General features: G+C 40.6%; 1 protein-coding gene across 2 annotated transcripts in view; it reads right to left on the reverse strand.

Moving 5' to 3' along the window:
- OTOGL (otogelin like) overlaps nt 1-17,598 on the reverse strand; it is a 209,300-nt gene that overhangs the window by 121,972 nt on the left and 69,730 nt on the right. For both annotated transcript variants that reach the window (XM_075600516.1, XM_075600517.1), the window contains exons 18-20: nt 13,878-14,002; nt 3,911-4,120; nt 1,415-1,580 (exon numbers count right to left, since the gene is read on the reverse strand). In XM_075600516.1, the coding sequence (XP_075456631.1) occupies nt 1,415-1,580; nt 3,911-4,120; nt 13,878-14,002 (501 nt within the window). The remainder of the gene's footprint in view (nt 1-1,414; nt 1,581-3,910; nt 4,121-13,877; nt 14,003-17,598) is intronic.

Consider the following 17,598-nt stretch of genomic DNA (forward strand, 5'->3'; position numbering starts at 1 on the left):
TCTGTTATAAGGTGCACTGTCTTATTGTGTGAATCATCAGGACACTGGACCACTAATTCAACAACCTTTTGGTAAAGTTGTGGAACAGCCTTGGTGGAAAAATATGGCCTACTGGGTATTTTCAAGTAAAGCTCAGCTTATTTAAGTAGCACCCTTTACATGGAGCAACATGTCAACTGTAAGCATTGTGGCCAATTTGCTTTTCAGTATAAAAGTCCTATCATGTGAGTGATAGCCACAGATTTAACATCTGTACTATCTCACAGAAAAGGTGTAGCCAGGCTAATGGCCCATCGGATTAATACAGCGGGTGACCAAAGCATTTGAATGGGACTGCAGGGAATCCAGCTGTGTTATTCTGATGGGCCACTAGTCTGGCTGCAGTTTTTCTGAGCGATAGCCACAGGTTTTCCTAAGGCAAAAGGGGGAATACAGTTGGCCGTATCTGTACATACGCACCCTATCAAAAGCTTTGTGAACCGTAACTTGGTAATGGATTAGACATAATTGGTGCATGTGTTGTTTACTGCCAGAAGGCCCCTTTTCGCCATGACTATGCTGCCCACTATAATCAGCTCATGCTGGAACAGCCCCCACAGCCTCATCATCACTACTATTATTTAGTCTACCAGTGCTAAGTACATTCCTTATTAGTGAAAAACAGATACTGTGCGGCGCCCCAGTGCTAATATAAACAGTGTAACAATTCACTAGCAATGAATTGCGAGTGTTGCTAATGCAATTAATGGAAAAACATTGAATAAATCAGAAACACTCGTTATTAGTGACCTTCCCCCAAAAAACCCTCAGAGTCACCTGATTGACTACCAGGACTTGAGCCATTCCTCCTTCTCACAACTGTGCTACTGCTTGTGCTCTTTATGGAGTTTAAACTTCTTTCCCATTCAGCCCTATGATGACTATCAAAGGACTTGTGCCCTATTTATAGTATCCGAGAGAAGAGAAATTAGAGTGGAATTTAAGAGACCATTGGGAATTCTCACAAATTTGCAATTTCCATTGACTTTTTATTGCTTGACATTCTTTACGAAGTTTAATTTTCTTGCAAATATTATCACGAAAAAGACAGATTTGTGCACATCCCTATTGGGAGTATTGAGTGATCTGCACTATTGACCACAAATATTGGTTCTGCTGCAACAGCCTCATTCAATTCTTTCTATACTGCCTGCCCGTTTTATAAAGGAAGCGACCATATTATGAACATGAACCTGTCTGCTAGTTCTATGCAGAATGCATGCAGGCCCACACAGCATGTGTCTCAGATGAATTGCAGTCTGTTTCATCTTCCTCAAACCAAGCCAAATGATATTTAATAAGATGCAATGCTGCAGTAATTTAATGAAAATGCTGCCATTGATATGTTCCCTCAAACATAACACATAATACTTACATTGCCACACAAAAGTTAATAGACTCTTCAAAGTATTTCCCTTCAGGGCAATTGCATCCCTCAATACATTCATCACTGCAGACTTCGCCAGAAGAAAGAGATGAGCAAGAACGTCCACAATATGAGGAACACTGGTGGTACAACATTCCATATCGACATATGACCCCTATAGGATAAAATTCACCATTTAGTACTGTATTTGAAATTTAAAAGGAATATACTTCTAAACAAATTGCCAATGCTGGTAAAATGTCCAATAACCGCCATACCATATGAAATGAATGGAAAATCATATCATATGAATGGAATATCATATTATATCATATGAAATGAAGGGAATATCATATCATACAGTACATGTGCAGTTTATTTGACATGTTGACTCGTTGTTTCCATTTCTCTATCTACAGGTCATTATATGGGTTAGCCTTCATTTTCCAATGAAAATTATTCTACTGTATATTCTATGTTTTCAGGAACTTTCTATTATGACATCAGAACTGTTTTTAGCAAATAAAAATGCCACTTGTGGGGCATTTGCATGTCTCAGACAGATCTGCAACCCTGTCTTTCCCCGTTATAGATTAGGAAACAGTGCTTTCACTGCAGCCAGGGATTCTGGTTAATGACATGCAAATGAGCACAGTGTGTCACACTTTACTTCATATCCATTTTAACATGGATAAGCTTAGGTCTGCTGTATTATGCAGCTTTTCAGTACAGCCCAGCTAAAGCAGCAATACTACAGATGCAACTGCCGGTTTTAAACCACTCCCAGTAACTTGTGAGATGGTCAACAGAAGGCTGTAATGGCCCATCAGATTAACACTGTGGGGGTCCCAGAGTTGGAATGGGACTCCCAGCCTGGTAGGATTCACACAGCGTGAGTCCCATTCAAATGCAGCGACCCCACTGTGTTAATCCGATGGGCCATTAGTCTGGCTGCAGAAGTCTCACAGCATTGGATGGGGTTTAGTGCAGAATTCTCAAGGCAAGCAGTCTACAACTGGTAGTTGCAGCTGTACTGTACACCCCACCCTCCCCCCATCCCTTTTTTCTTCTTACTTTTATATGTAAAGCATGTGGCAATGCATAATTCTATATTCTTACCTAAACTGGCAATCGTTTGGTGCTCCTGTTACAAACCTGTAAAAATCCTAATTGTGTGCCTAACATAATGGCTGCTTCAGTCAGTGTAACTCAGCAGCTATAACGTATCCTTATATTACTAAGGTAACATTATCTATTGTTACAGTTTGCAGCTAAAACTGCTTTGAATATTGTCAACAAATGATCCCAAACAGAAAAGTGTTGCAAAGATCTTGCATTGCTGGGGAGGTGGGTTAAACCTGCTTTAGAAATCAAAGGATGCTTTAAAACTCATTAAAATGGCATTAAGAGTTGAATTTAAAACAAAAATGCAGTATGTATTATCTCGGGAGCGCAATCTTTTATACCTGCGCCCCCCTGCCGGCTATCCCCCCTGCTTACCTTGACTCGGACGTCCTGGCGTCATGATGTCACATGACCCTGGTTGCCATGGCGACGCGTCATCAGGAGCCGTCTGAATCAAGGTAAGGAGAAGTTTACAGAGGCCTTGCAGCTTCCCAGGCATTAATTTAAATGCCTTCGGGAAGTGCTCAGGGCCTCTGTAAACCCCGCGCCCCCCGCAGTGAATCTCGCGCCCTCCCTCCCACTTTGCGCACCGCTGTATTATCTAATACTACACAACTGATTTATTTTAAAAAAAAACATAAGAATTCACGTGTTGATGCTTTAAAGACGTGCATAGCCAGTAACCCTGCTCACAGACAGCTCTTTCGACCTTTTGGATCTCATCAGTACGAAGTTGGTTGCTGGCTATGCAACGTGAAGCTGGTACGTGGGTGTTTTACACTCTCCCCTAAAGCAAGTCATTTAGAAATGAACTATTGTTTTTTATTAGGTGGTGTAATTAAGGTACGTTGAAGCATTTTTTTAGTTTTAATTGTCTTCTACAATATAAACAAAAACATTACTTTAATGTGATATGTCTAAATGTCTTGATTTCACTGTCTTCTGCAAAAATAAGCCTCAAATTAGGGAGACTTCTTGCAATTATTATACTAAATTCTATGACTAAAGAGAGACCAAGAGCTCCGCTCCCCATTTTTCCTTTCCATTTGAAAGACCACCTCTCCTTATTCCACTAGTTACTATAGTTAAATCCCTCCACATTCTCCAGGAGCACCCACACAATTGTTTTATTATACAGTTATGGGGTTCTCACACTTTCCATTCTAACGGTGAAAACCATACCGCAAACATATGAAAAAGACAGCGTGCTTGACTAGCAATTAAAATTAACTGTACGCTGTGATGCATGTACAAACAGAATGCATTATAATAATGCACTGTTTTATTACTAAAACTTCTGCTAAATCTCATAAATAAGTAATAAATATTAAAAAAAAACATGAATCACAACATAATGCCTTTGTCGATTTCTATACTCACCGCAATAGGAAACTTGATATCTGAAATTGATAATAACCCCGTGCTTGCTGCAGATGTAGGCATAGTGGGCAAGAGAATTGCACAGACAGCTGCTCCCACACTTGCATGCATCAAATCGACACAGCTGGTAATATAATCCAGGACTCACATATGCATGGCATGGTGCAAAAAGCTCTTGATTCATGACATCACAGTGGCTTGCGTATCCAACTGTAAGGAAATCTCTGTTTAATAGAGCCTTGTAAATTGCAATCGGAATATTGTAGCAGTGATGCCATCTACGGTATCAAGATAATGAAGAAATATGTTAAGTTGTATGTCACAGGGTTGTGCATAACAAAAAGGTAATTCCTTGATAAACACCAAGATCTAAGAATAACCAGTTAATTTAATCATCAGTCACTTTCCTTATTCTACTGAATTCACTTATGCTTGCCCAGAATAAGGGTGTTACATCTAAACAAGCGCCTGCTTATCTTTAGTTATTTAAAAAAAAAAAAAAAACAATATAGTTAGCCAGAAAACTCCTAAAATGTAAATGCACTAGTAACTCAGGAGACATATGCAATACAATGCTGTTTAACTTAGTGCAGGCTCTGCCACTAACATTGGCTGTGATTTATCAAGCAGCCATGCAGTGTATTGTACCCAGATTCAGCGTTAATTGCCATTGACTTGAACAGCTTTTACCGCAGTATCTGGGTGTTTAACCCTGCATCATGACTTGATGAATCCCAGTTCACGTGGCTAATATACTTTTCATAATTAAATACAGTACACATAATACAATATAGAAAAAATACAGAGCATAATCTAAATAAAGCAAGCTGATTGTGATCAATATATCTTGCCTGTGGCCATAGGTGACATTCACAAAACTAACTGAAAAAGTATTATAGGGAATACCGATGCTATTTATTTTCTTATGTAAGAGTTATGCTGTATTCTAGGGCAGGTGTGTGCAAACTGGGGGGCGCCCCCCAGGGGGGGCGTGAGATTGTCTTCGAGGGGCGCAGGGTTTACAGAGGCCCCACGCGCTTCCTGAAGGCACTTAAATGAAGTGCCGGGGAAGCGGCGAAGACCTCTGTAAACTGCCCTTACCTTGGCTCAGACGGCTTCTGGAGACGCGTCACCAAGACAACGCAGCGTCAAATTACGCCAGGAGGTCATGTGACATCACGTTGCCATGGCAATGTGACGTCATGACGCCCAGGCGCCGAAGCTGAGTTTGTGGGGGGGCACACAGAGAGAGGAACAGTTGGCAGGGTGGTGCAGGGAAAAAGATTGCGCTCCCTTGTTCTAGGGAACTACTGTATATTCTTTGGTCTATGATAATTGAAACCCTAATTTTTTTCCCATTTGAACACAACATAGTATTGCTTCAATATCACATTGTTTAAATATAACCAACTGCAGTAAGGTCTGTCCAGCAAAGTTTGGGCCCAGAGGTTATGTTTTTCAAACAAAAGCGTGCTAAGCTTTATCAAATCTTTACTCCCATTTACATGACTGGGAGTGGATGTGCTGAAACGTTTGTGGAACTGGGCCTATGAATTGTAGCATGACAAGACTTTGCTGTTTGGCATGTGTCTGAAATGAACACCTGAAACTGTAGGGTTGGATAAACCATTTGAGGTTTCTCCTTCCATGGAATACAATGGGAAAATCAGAAGCACGTAAACTGTACATTTGTGTGCATGTATAGTACGGGACGGAGAATAATGTCAGCAGAGAAGTAATCCCCAACAAATCAATAATTTCAATAAATTAAAGAATGGTAAAATAGTTTTAAAAAAAACCTTTTAGAAAGTAGATGATAGTGTGACATGTAGTGTGAATGTAAATATAGGGTAAAAAAGAAGCACAAAAAGTGAAGGGAAACACAAAATGGATGTGCCCCCTAAAAGAATTCACTTAAATGCACACCAAAGAAGTGTAAAAATTAACTTTTAATAAATTTACTTAAAACATATATTACCAAAGTAATGTGTAATGTGAATTAAAAATATATTAAATCAACGCTATCAGGCAACCATGTCGTCAGTTACAAAATCATACTATCCCAGTTAACCACTTAATGTTGGTGGGATATAGAGGACATAGGATGCTAAGAGTCAGGGTATTAACCCCTCTGGAGCAACGGTGAGACCCAGTGATAGAAGTATATAGATGTACACAAGTTGGTGGCCAATGGATTAAATATCCAGCACCCTTGCTAAATTAACCAGCGCTGCGCACTATAATGGAGACTTTAGTGTGTTAAAATAAGAGTGCTTGAGTGATAAAGCTGGCACATGCAGTGACAATGATAGTACATACACTGCATCATAAAACTGCCAGACACAGCAGTACTAAGGTGAATTCACAGTGATGAACTGTGAGAACGCCTCACATAGATTGCAAGGAAAGCAGGCACACTCACTATAAAATTAAAGAGATAAATAAATAACTAACTACTGGAGTCTACACAGTTAGAACCAGGAGACTGCAGACACTACATTAAAACAGCTCCAAGATGTGCTATTCCTACAGGAAACGCACTTCAACACGATATCTCCCCCCAACACCTTTCAAAGATACTACCCCCAGGCATACTATGCATCCTGCTCCACTAAAAAAAAAGGGGTAGCCATACTATTTAGTCAAAGTGTCAAATTTACACTTCAAAAACAGACCCTAGATCCAGAAGGTAGATTTCTCATTCTGCAAGGCACACTGTCAGAGGTAGAGATCACCCTTGTTAATATATACGCTCCGAACGAGGGTCAAGCGGATTTTCTGCGAGACCTATGTGACAAGCTAGCCCCGCAACCTAGAACCACGCTCTTGATAGCAGGAGATTTTAACATGCTCGTATCACCTGATCAAGATAGGACAAGCCCATTGGATACACCCCTCCCGCGCATTACAACCAAAAATGCCAAAAGATTTCAGAGCATACTGAAAGAGTTTTCACTGATAGATATTTGGCGGGCACAGCACCAGGGCCAGAGGGACTATTCGTATTTCTCCCCCCCGCACCAGACCTATTCAAGGATTGATTATTTTCTGGGTACTAAAGATATCTTTCAGGCAACCTCCCAGTCAGACATAGGCTCTATAACATGGTCGGACCATGCCCCGGTTTCACTGACGCTCTCCCTCCCCTTCCATAAATATAATCAATATAATTGGAAACTAAACGATTCTCTGTTAAACCAAATAGACGTAGAGATAGAGATTAAACAAAAGCTCAGAGAATATTTTATGCTGAACAAGGGCTCTGTAAAGTCATCAGCGATGCTATGGGAGGCCCATAAGGCTACGATACGAGGGAATATTATTTCCATAGCATCATTTAAGAAAAAACAAAAACAGAAACTGTACGACGAATTAGCGGAGAAGGTCAAATTCCTTGAACATAAACATAAAGCTAACCCCTCAAAACAAATACGTAAAGTATTAGATAAGGCTAGATCTGATTTCAAACAGATACAAATGGATGAAGTGGAGAGGGCGCTGAGGTGGACGAAACAGAAATATTATGACAAAGGAAATAAGGCCGACCGGCTACTAGCATCTAAATTAAGGGGTCTGAGAACCAAATCCCAAATATCCGTTGTACAAACAAAGACGGGCACTAAAACATACTGCGAAAAACAGATAGCGGCCACATTCTCAGATTTCTACTCCAAACTATATAATCTGAATTTCCCCCAAAACAGCTCCTCAAATGCAGAAGCAATTACTAAGTACCTAAAGTCATGTAATCTTCCAAGTCTATCAAAAGCTGACCTACTAGGGCTAAATAAAGAGATATCGCAGGAAGAGTTGCTAGAAGCTATATCACAACTAAAACCTAGTAAAACGCCAGGTCCAGATGGGTTTTCCAATCAATACTATAAAAAATGTAAACTGATCTTAGCACCACATCTCCTAGATATGTTTAATGAGTTTATGGAGGGAACGGCTATCCCTGCTTCTATGTCTAGAGCGAATTTGGCACTCATTCCAAAGGAAGGGAGAGACCCACTACAGTGTGGTAATTATCGCCCCATAGCCCTCCTTAATTCGGACCTAAAACTGTATAGCAAAATCCTAGATAACAGATTAACTCCTATTCTCCCAGGCTTGATCCACAAGGACCAAGTCGGATTCATTTCCGGCAGACAAGCCTCAGATAATACGAGAAAAATTATAAACATAATCGACCATGTACATCTCTCATCCACGAAAGCCATCCTGTTAAGTCTAGACGCGGAAAAGGCGTTTGACAGGATTAGATGGGACTTTTTAGACCAAACTTTAGTTAAATTCGGATTTCAGGGCCCATATCTTGAGGGGGTTAGAGCCCTCTATAAAACTCCCACGGCTGTAGTGAAACTCCCAGGAGGAAACTCAAACCCTATAAACATTAGAAATGGTACTCGACAGGGGTGTCCTTTGTCTCCACTTCTGTTCGCCCTCTCTATAGAACCTTTGGCAGCAACAATTAGAGAGGACAACAATATAAGTGGCATTACAATAGGAGATACGGATTACAAAATATCCCTTTTTGCTGACGACATCATCCTAACTCTAGCCAACCCCTTGACTTCGCTAGCGAACTTACATTCACAATTAGATAAATTTAGCAAAATCTCGGGGTACAAAATCAATATGGATAAGTCAGAAGCATTAAATGTATCTCTACCCACTCCCGAGGCCAAGCTACTACAATTAAATTTTAATTATAAATGGAGTTCCACGAAAATTAAATACTTGGGAATCCAAATAACAAGGGAGTACAAATCATTATACCAATATAACTATCCACCTCTATTTGAGAGGCTAAAAAAAGACTTACAGAGCTGGAATGAATACCAGATATCTTGGTTAGGCAGAATAGCTTCGGTCAAAATGAATATCCTACCAAGACTTCTATATTACTTTCAGACTCTCCCAATTGATATCCCGATATCGGAACTAAAGAATATACAAAATAGAATTTTTCAATTTATTTGGCAAAAAAAAAGACCAAGAGTAGCCAGAACCATAATGTTGGCACCAAAAGAATGTGGAGGCTTGGCAGTCCCAGATATCACTAAGTATTATTTGGCGGCCCAACTAAAACAAGTGATAATGTGGAATAACGACCCAACTACAAGCTGTTGGACATGGATAGAGTCTTCCTACACGAGACCCCTCTCACTCCCGGCCACCCTGTGGACTGTGCGGGGTAGAGAGATCCTCTCAGAGACATTAAAACTGGGAGCAATGAAATGTACATGGAGAGTATGGACCAAAAATAAAGACAAATTTGGCCTGACGGCTCAGCCCTCCCTGCTAACACCCATATTTAATAACCCAGAATTCCCACCCGGCGAGTTCCCACAGAGACTCAGTAAATTTAAACAGCTGAAGATGTTGATAGCAGAAGATTTCTTTGGGCAAGGTAGGCTTTTGTCGATTCAAGAACTAGAAAAAAAAAAAACAAACGACAAACCTCCCAATATTTGGCTTTTTACAAATCAGGCATTACCTGCAAACAGTATCCAAGGCTAAGGGGTTCCAGCAGCTCACAAATTTTGAACGAATGTGCAAGAAAGGGTATTATGTTAAAGGCTTGATCTCGGAGATATATCTGGGCCTGGCGCAATTAACAAGCTGTTCTCAACACAGCTATATGTCCAAATGGGCAGAAGATTTAAACATAGAAATTGATAGAGAAGACTGGGAGGATATTTGGGAGGCAGCATCCAAAACATCGATTTGTACGACCATTAAAGAGAATATCTATAAAATCATTTTTTACTGGTACCCCGAATAGGCTGAGCCAGATCTTCCCCGGGACCCCGGATTTGTGCTGGAGGGGTTGCGGGCAAAAAGGAGACATGGTTCATATCTGGTGGAACTGCCCCAAGATTCATGTGTTCTGGGTCATGATCCAAACAATGATCCGAGAATATCTGGGGTTGGAGATTGAGGTGGACCCGCTGACCATGGTGCTGGCCAGGCCAATTGATAATTTAGACACAGCAGAGAGTAAGATGGTGAGCCACGTGCTCACGGCAGCACGCTGTTCCATAGCTGCAGCGTGGAAAAAGGTGAATACCCCAGCTAAACAGACAATAATCCGCAGAATGCGAGAAGTGAAGACAATGGAACTTCTTACGGCGAAATTGACCCAAAAGATGGATAAATTCCACAAGACATGGGAAATTTGGTCAGGAATATAATAAAACATGAGAGGCAACGGCAGGATACATATAAAATTGGACGTCACCCCTCAGCTCCCCCCCCCCCTCCCTTTCTTTTCTCTCCTTCTTTGTTCTCTGCTCTCCATCTTTTCTTTCCTCTACTATGCTATTAAAAACAGGACTCACGGAAGCGGCTGCTTCCTAATTAAAACCAAAACAACAGGAACATAAGAGCATTTAGACATACAAACATTTAGATATACACCCAAATGAATAAGGACAGCGGAATAAAAATGTTTTTCTTTTATTAATATATGCAAATACCAATATTTGTCCAAACTGTGTACAACAAAAATTTCTGTCTGTTGTGATCAATGATAGAACAATAAAAAAATTGAAACACAAAATGCCTGGAAATAAACTGCAAGTAAGTGTCACTGACAGCTATCTGCTGTATAACGTTTAGTAGGCTTGCAGATTGTTATATTGTTACTCTACATTGTAGAAGACCTCGATTTTTTTTATACTGTAGACTTAATACATCATTAAAATGTGTGTTAATTATTTGTACCAACATATTGTACAAAACATATTTCTTAATATTTCTCTTTTTTAAGGGTTGTAATGATATTTGGCAAAATGATACATGGAGAAAAGGTCTACACTGTGAGGTCTCCCTGCTAAAGTAGGTTTTATATTTGAAAGGTTTCTACATACAGTATAGTAGCTTTTTGAGCTGTAACATGTTCATTATGTCCTATGTTACTATCTATTTTCATTCTAGTTCATTAACAATATATATTTTTATACCATGCACCCACATTGCGGAAATTCCCAAAAATGAGGGGACTGCTGGGCTAAGGTGACAATCATGGAACATGCTTCCATATTATTAGAGATTGTATTGTATTGTATGTCTTTATTTATATAGCGCCATTAATGTACATAGCACTTCACAGTAGTAATAGATCACAACTACAGTATAGTACTGCTTTTCTCATTTGCTATTTACTCTAAAAAAACACATATTAGAAAATGATAATGTAAGATTTCTTTAGTTAAGTAAGTAAATGCTGAGCCATAAAGGAACTTAAGGGTGGTAGTAGCAGTAAGGATACCAAAATGAGAATAAAATGCATAGGTTGTTATGATATTTTTTAATTGACCAACATATCAATCATAAATCCAATGTGTTGACTTCATTGACTTCATAATGCAGAATTTATCAAGGGGATGGGCAAGATAAAGGCTGCATTATGGAGCCAAAGCGTTGGTTCTTCTGGCTCATTAAAAGTTTTTTTAAAAGACGGAAGTGCCTTGCATCGCTCTCTGGCTATCTGTTACTTCCTTTGGAGCGTTACAGGATAGCCCCGCAGCAGCACTGAGCATTGGCAATTTACACCTAGTTTTGGATTCCTTTATATGGAGTGTCTGTATTGTTCCTTTATGGTCCATTAAAATGTATCACACTCTAAGAAGTATCTCACAGGAACTAAGGAGTAGATCTTCAGAATGTTACTAGTTTTGTGCAAATAACATAACGTTCCTTAAATAGGTAACTGACCTTATTTTCCTCCTTACTAATGGTTATCCTCAAGATTAATTATATGCAAAAGTGAGGTCCGTTAGCAAATGAACAACATAACGTTACCTTAATGAAGGGGGATTACCGTAGCCTAAAAAAATACACTGCACATGCGCATTCGGAAATAATGTTATTCATTATCATATGGAAAATGTGTACACTATACTTGTTAGAATATTATATCTGCTACACTTTGTATTTTATTTTTTACACACAGTGCTTAAACTGTCTATAATTAAATATTATTTTGGTTAAAAAAAAAAAAAAAAAAAAAAAAACCAGCTCCAAGTAGGAGACTGCCAACATTGCACGTCCAACGCGCGTTTCCCTCCAGCAAAGGAGCTTCTTCAGGGACAAATTTTACTGGGGGAGAGAGGTCTGAACCTTTTTATACCCTTGCAATACCCTAATTGCAAAATCAATAGCTATCAGCTGTTGCACATGCGCAGTGAGCTCGCGCCCAAACTGGCTCAACAAAGTACTAAAATGCTAATAAAATGCAGTATCAGAGGAATCCTTGGTGTTGTACCTTTATTTAGCCCTTTTCCCATCGTTATCCGGCTGTTGGTAGAGTTTCTAAAGCTATAAATCATATGCGCCGCATAAAGTATCTAATGCGCATGCGCGGGGACTTAGACAATATTTCTGTATTAGTCCGTGCGCGTTGCGCATGCGCGGGAACTTAGATGTAATTTCACTCTGTTCCGTATCCATTGCGCGTGCGCGGGGACTTAGAAAATATTCCTATATTGGTCCGTGCGCGGACTAATACAGAAATATTGTCTAAGTCCCCGCGCATGCGCATTAGATACTTTATGCGGCGCATATGATTTATAGCTTTAGAAACTCTACCAACAGCCGGATAACGATGGGAAAAGGGCTAAATAAAGGTACAACACCAAGGATTCCTCTGATACTGCATTTTATTAGCATTTTAGTACTTTGTTGAGCCAGTTTGGGCGCGAGCTCACTGCGCATGTGCAACAGCTGATAGCTATTGATTTTGCAATTAGGGTATTGCAAGGGTATAAAAAGGTTCAGACCTCTCTTCCCCAGTAATATTTGTCCCTGAAGAAGCTCCTTTGCTGGAGGGAAACGCGCGTTGGACATGCAATGTTGTCAGTCTCCTACTTGGAGCTGTTTTAATGTAGTGTCTGCAGTCTCCTGGTTCTAACTGTGTAGACTCCAGTAGTTAGTTATTTATTTATCTCTTTAATTTTATAGTGAGTGTGCCTGCTTTCCTTGCAATCTATGTGAGGCGTTCTCACAGTTCATCACTGTGAATTCACCTTAGTACTGCTGTGTCTGGCAGTTTTATGATGCAGTGTATGTACTATCATTGTCACTGCATGTGCCAGCTTTATCACTCAAGCACTCTTATTTTAACACACTAAAGTCTCCATTATAGTGCGCAGCGCTGGTTAATTTAGCAAGGGTGCTGGATATTTAATCCATTGGCCACCAACTTGTGTACATCTATATACTTCTATCACTGGGTCTCACCGTTGCTCCAGGGGGGTTAATACCCTGACTCTTAGCATCCTATGTCCTCTATATCCCACCAACATTAAGTGGTTAACTGGGATAGTATGATTTTGTAACTGACGACATGGTTGCCTGATAGCGTTGATTTAATATATTTTTAATTCACATTACACATTACTTTGGTAATATATGTTTTAAGTAAATTTATTAAAAGTTAATTTTTACACTTCTTTGTGTGCATTTAAGTGAATTCTTTTAGGGGGCACATCCATTTTGTGTTTCCCTTCACTTTTTCTGATTCACTTTTCAGTTCACAGTTTGCACCCATCATTTGATTACCTTATTTATGTACTTGATTACTCCATTCAATTAGTATGGTTTTGTGATCACTCCCTATCCCTCTGTTGTTTCTCTAAAAAAGAAGCACCAAGCAGGATTTATATTTTCTAGTAATAGCTAATAATATGTCCTGTGTGACTGCATTGTGATATTTGTATTATATTATTATATCATGCTCTTTAAACATGTAATTAAAGAAAATAAATCTGATAAAGCTGTAATCATATTTGTTTTACTGTTACCCTGGGGGGGGGGGGAGGGAGCACATATGTGTCTTTCTGAAGGTCTTCATTCTAGTGACAGAGCCTTGTCTCTCAATATACCATTATAGGATATGGAGAGATAATATATAATTGTACAAAACCGACAATTGAGGGCATTTTTGTAGTTAACATTTTACCATTTTGAAGATTTATGTCACATGGATCCACTATTGGGATGTTTACTGGAGTTAAACAAGCTGATGATATCTTCCAAGCATTGGCATGAAGCTGTGGAGTTCCTTCAATCATACCTGCTGGAGAACTAATGAGAAGATACACATTTGTTACACCATTTTAATTCTCAGTGTGCAGAAAAAGTACGCATGTTTATAGCTACATACGGTATACTTCTAAGATGATGCAGACACTTGTCCTTTTATAAAATATCACAAGTATCTATCTTTTGGATTAGTCACTGAAGAAGACTGGTCATTGTTACATTCTGTATAAACACCTAGTCCTTAATGAGACCCTAGAGAACTAGACAAACATGAGATTTCTATGAGGAAGAAAGTCTCCCTCAAATTCCCTGGTTTCTGGAATAGAATCACATGGTAGAGTAGATTAAGAGGAAGTTTAAATCCAGTCTGATGATGTCACTGCCCTCACTTAGGAGGAGCCAGTATACAGAGTGGATTGAATAGCAGGAGATTCTGGCAATCAGCAACCATATGTTCTCCATGTGTACCCTTAAACTAAAATTGTCAGTAAATTTTAGATCTTCATTTGGAGAAAAAAAACTGGGGATTTACTTGGCTGCATCTGCATTTAGCAGGAGACTTCACTAGAGATGGAGAATGTGTCAAAATTCAATACACACATTCTTAGCTGTGTTTTTGACAAAATTCAATTCGCAGTTGAATATTCAATCTCAAAATGGGATTGAGTAATTTGGCCAAAAGTTTCTCAACCTGCCGCCGTTTTCACTTTGCCTTCCCTTTTCGTGAATGTCCTAACATTATATTAACAAGTGTAGCAGACAGCACTACTAGATCCGATATGGAGAAAAATAGCAAGACAAAATACAAGGATGGTGCAATGGGAACACAAAGGGACCCCTCAGTTCCATAATCAAACACTATATATACACAAAAGGGAGACACCAGGACACACGCTAGGTGACTTCATATATTCTAAATTGGCTGTTTTCAATACTATGCCCCTTTGGTTGAGCACTTAAGGAAAGTACCATGTTTATATAACGTGGGAACGGGCCAGAAGAAGGGGTTCTTACCCCTGAAATGTTGCCCCCCCCCTCTTCTGTGACCATTTATTTAATTTCTGCATAATTTCCTTATATGTCAGTGCTCTAACAGAATTATATATATTTTTTATGATATTGACCTTGTAACACAAATCATGGACCTTTGAGTCCTTGAAAATCCAGCAGACTCACTGGACAATCATTTTTCAATGTTTGTTTCGTTATCAAATGGTATTTGCTTTCTTATAAAAACTATTTGCTTTCTTATTAACAGCTAAATATAGCATATAGAAGCTTACTATTATCAATACTGAGATTTTATATCTTTGAAATACATTAGTCCATGTGACTCACGGAGTCTGTGTACATACATTGTTTTTATATATTTTGTCTGTATTTATGTCTAAATGTATTTTATTACTTCAGTAAATATTATATACGTAGCACCTATTTCCCCCTGCCACGGAAGATCTGGCCACTACATGGGTGTTTCCCTGGTGCTGTTCTGTAGCTCACCTGCTTGGTACAGGAGGTCTGAGTTGCTCCGCGGTTGTTGTATGGGAGCAACAACAGGGCAGGATTTCTCCTTCTCATAGTGCAGCGCCTCCATCCCATGAGGATCCTGCTGAAAGCAGGATGGTCCCCACAGGCAATTCTCCTTCCCAATAACCACATATCATAGTTGATCAATGGCAGGTTTATTGTGCAGACAGCATGGCATCATCTCCATTCCCTGGAGCAGACCCCAGGGGTTTGAGGCCCCAAGAGTCCCTCCTAATCTCCTTTACCCTCTTGCAGGGAAAAGGGTATCACACCATATACAGCTAATCATAGCCCATAGCACCCCTCAATTTGGTGGAGTGTCAACTTTTATACCTGGGACCTGGGGGTAGGGCTTGTAACCCCGTCCCATAACAGGGCAGGTCCAGGTACTTGACAGGCATCACACCATATACATGTGACCCAGTCAGTAACCTCCCTAGGTATGACACTTCAACTGCCGGTTTATGCCTGCCCCTTTAAAGCAACATAGTACCCATCCAGGCTGCAACTGCAGGCTAGGCCCTATGCAGGAGTTTAACCCCAACACTGACTGTTTCTATCAGGACTTATAGAGTTGAGGCCAGTGGAAGGCAGGGGCACTTGGCTACATCCTCCCTCTGGTAAAATCTCCCTTTCGACCCCGCATGAGGAACATAATTATGCACCATCAATAATTGTGCCGGCCCACAGAATTATAAAACACATAAAATACTATACAATACAATAGCGGAATAACTGGTTCCTCTTAGTCAAGGGAACCTTTCGCCCGGTTGCAGTACATTTCCTGCTGTAAATACCTCCCTTCTCAATATGCAGTACTGCCCCTGCCGTATCAATAGTAATGATCAGGGTCTGGCTTCCGGACAAGCTTACCCTCCTTATTAGGCACTGTCACTGAGTAGCACTTCTTCTTGCCATACTCACTAACATACTCTACTCGGTCCAGATGAATATTGCATCCCACCTGCCAGACCTTAACCAAATACTCAGCATGACCTTCCCTAAATACAGCTGTAGTGTTATATTTAGGAGCCATGTACTCTATCACTGCCGCCCTTACCCACTCATCCCTATAAGCTTCTGCAGTTCCCATGAGCTCTTCGGGGAGATAAGGGTAATCCCTTGAGAACGCCTAAAACGCTGAACAAGGACTCTCTCTGCATGGCTACCCTTCATGAGATTCTGCCCAAATGCCCTACCTAGCAATACCCAGAATAGTGGACCATCCCAGGGGGAAGCATGGAAATCATCCCCCTTCTCTGGTTGTGCAAGTAATCCCTGGTCCATACATTGGTTACGTTTTCTAATTATCACCGCCTCCTGCTCTGGAGTAAACTTGCCATTCTCCCACCAGTGATTTATCTGATCGCCCCTTTCCAGGACAAAGCACGTCCTGATTAAATGTGGTATATAACCCCTGAACATAGGATCCCACCACCGGTACACATCATTAGCTGCGTCAGAAACATACATATTATATACTTTTCCAACATTACACTTTGGTGCTACAGGCATGGTAGGTGATCATGGCCGAGGGGACGATAGTTGTTATCTAGGGCAGAGGTCTCTGGGCAGGTGGTAGGGACCGTAGAACATGCAGTAGGGGATTGGGCTGGCACATCCTTCTTTATAACTGGCCGCACCTCCGCCAAGGATAAGGCCGATGTAGGCCGGTCATAGGCCAGCAGCCACAGTTAATTACAGGCTACATCGCATCGTAGGCAACGAGCATCATCTCCTATCTCGCCTCCCGGACAACCGCAAATCTGGCAGACATAGTGCAGGAACTTCTCACCCTTGTCCCGCAGCATTAGGATGCCTCCGGGCAGCACACATCGCTGGAAGGGGAACATATCCATGATGGTAGAAGTGGGGACAGTTTATGTGTAAGTCTCTCTGCATTGAGCAACATGTGCATCTGGGCTTTGGCAGGCTTCACATCCGGTCACAACCCACACTGAGCTGTTGGCTCTTCGACTCCTCCCTCTGGTGAAATCAGGAGTCCCAGTCAGAATAGAGGGGCGTGGCTACAGACTTTGGCGCCAATCCCAGATATTTTGCAATCATGAGTGTGCAACTCACCACGCGCTCCCTCTGGTGTTCAGCGGGAA

This window comes from Ascaphus truei, chromosome 5, assembly GCF_040206685.1.
Source record: "Ascaphus truei isolate aAscTru1 chromosome 5, aAscTru1.hap1, whole genome shotgun sequence".
Classification (NCBI taxonomy): domain Eukaryota; kingdom Metazoa; phylum Chordata; class Amphibia; order Anura; family Ascaphidae; genus Ascaphus; species Ascaphus truei.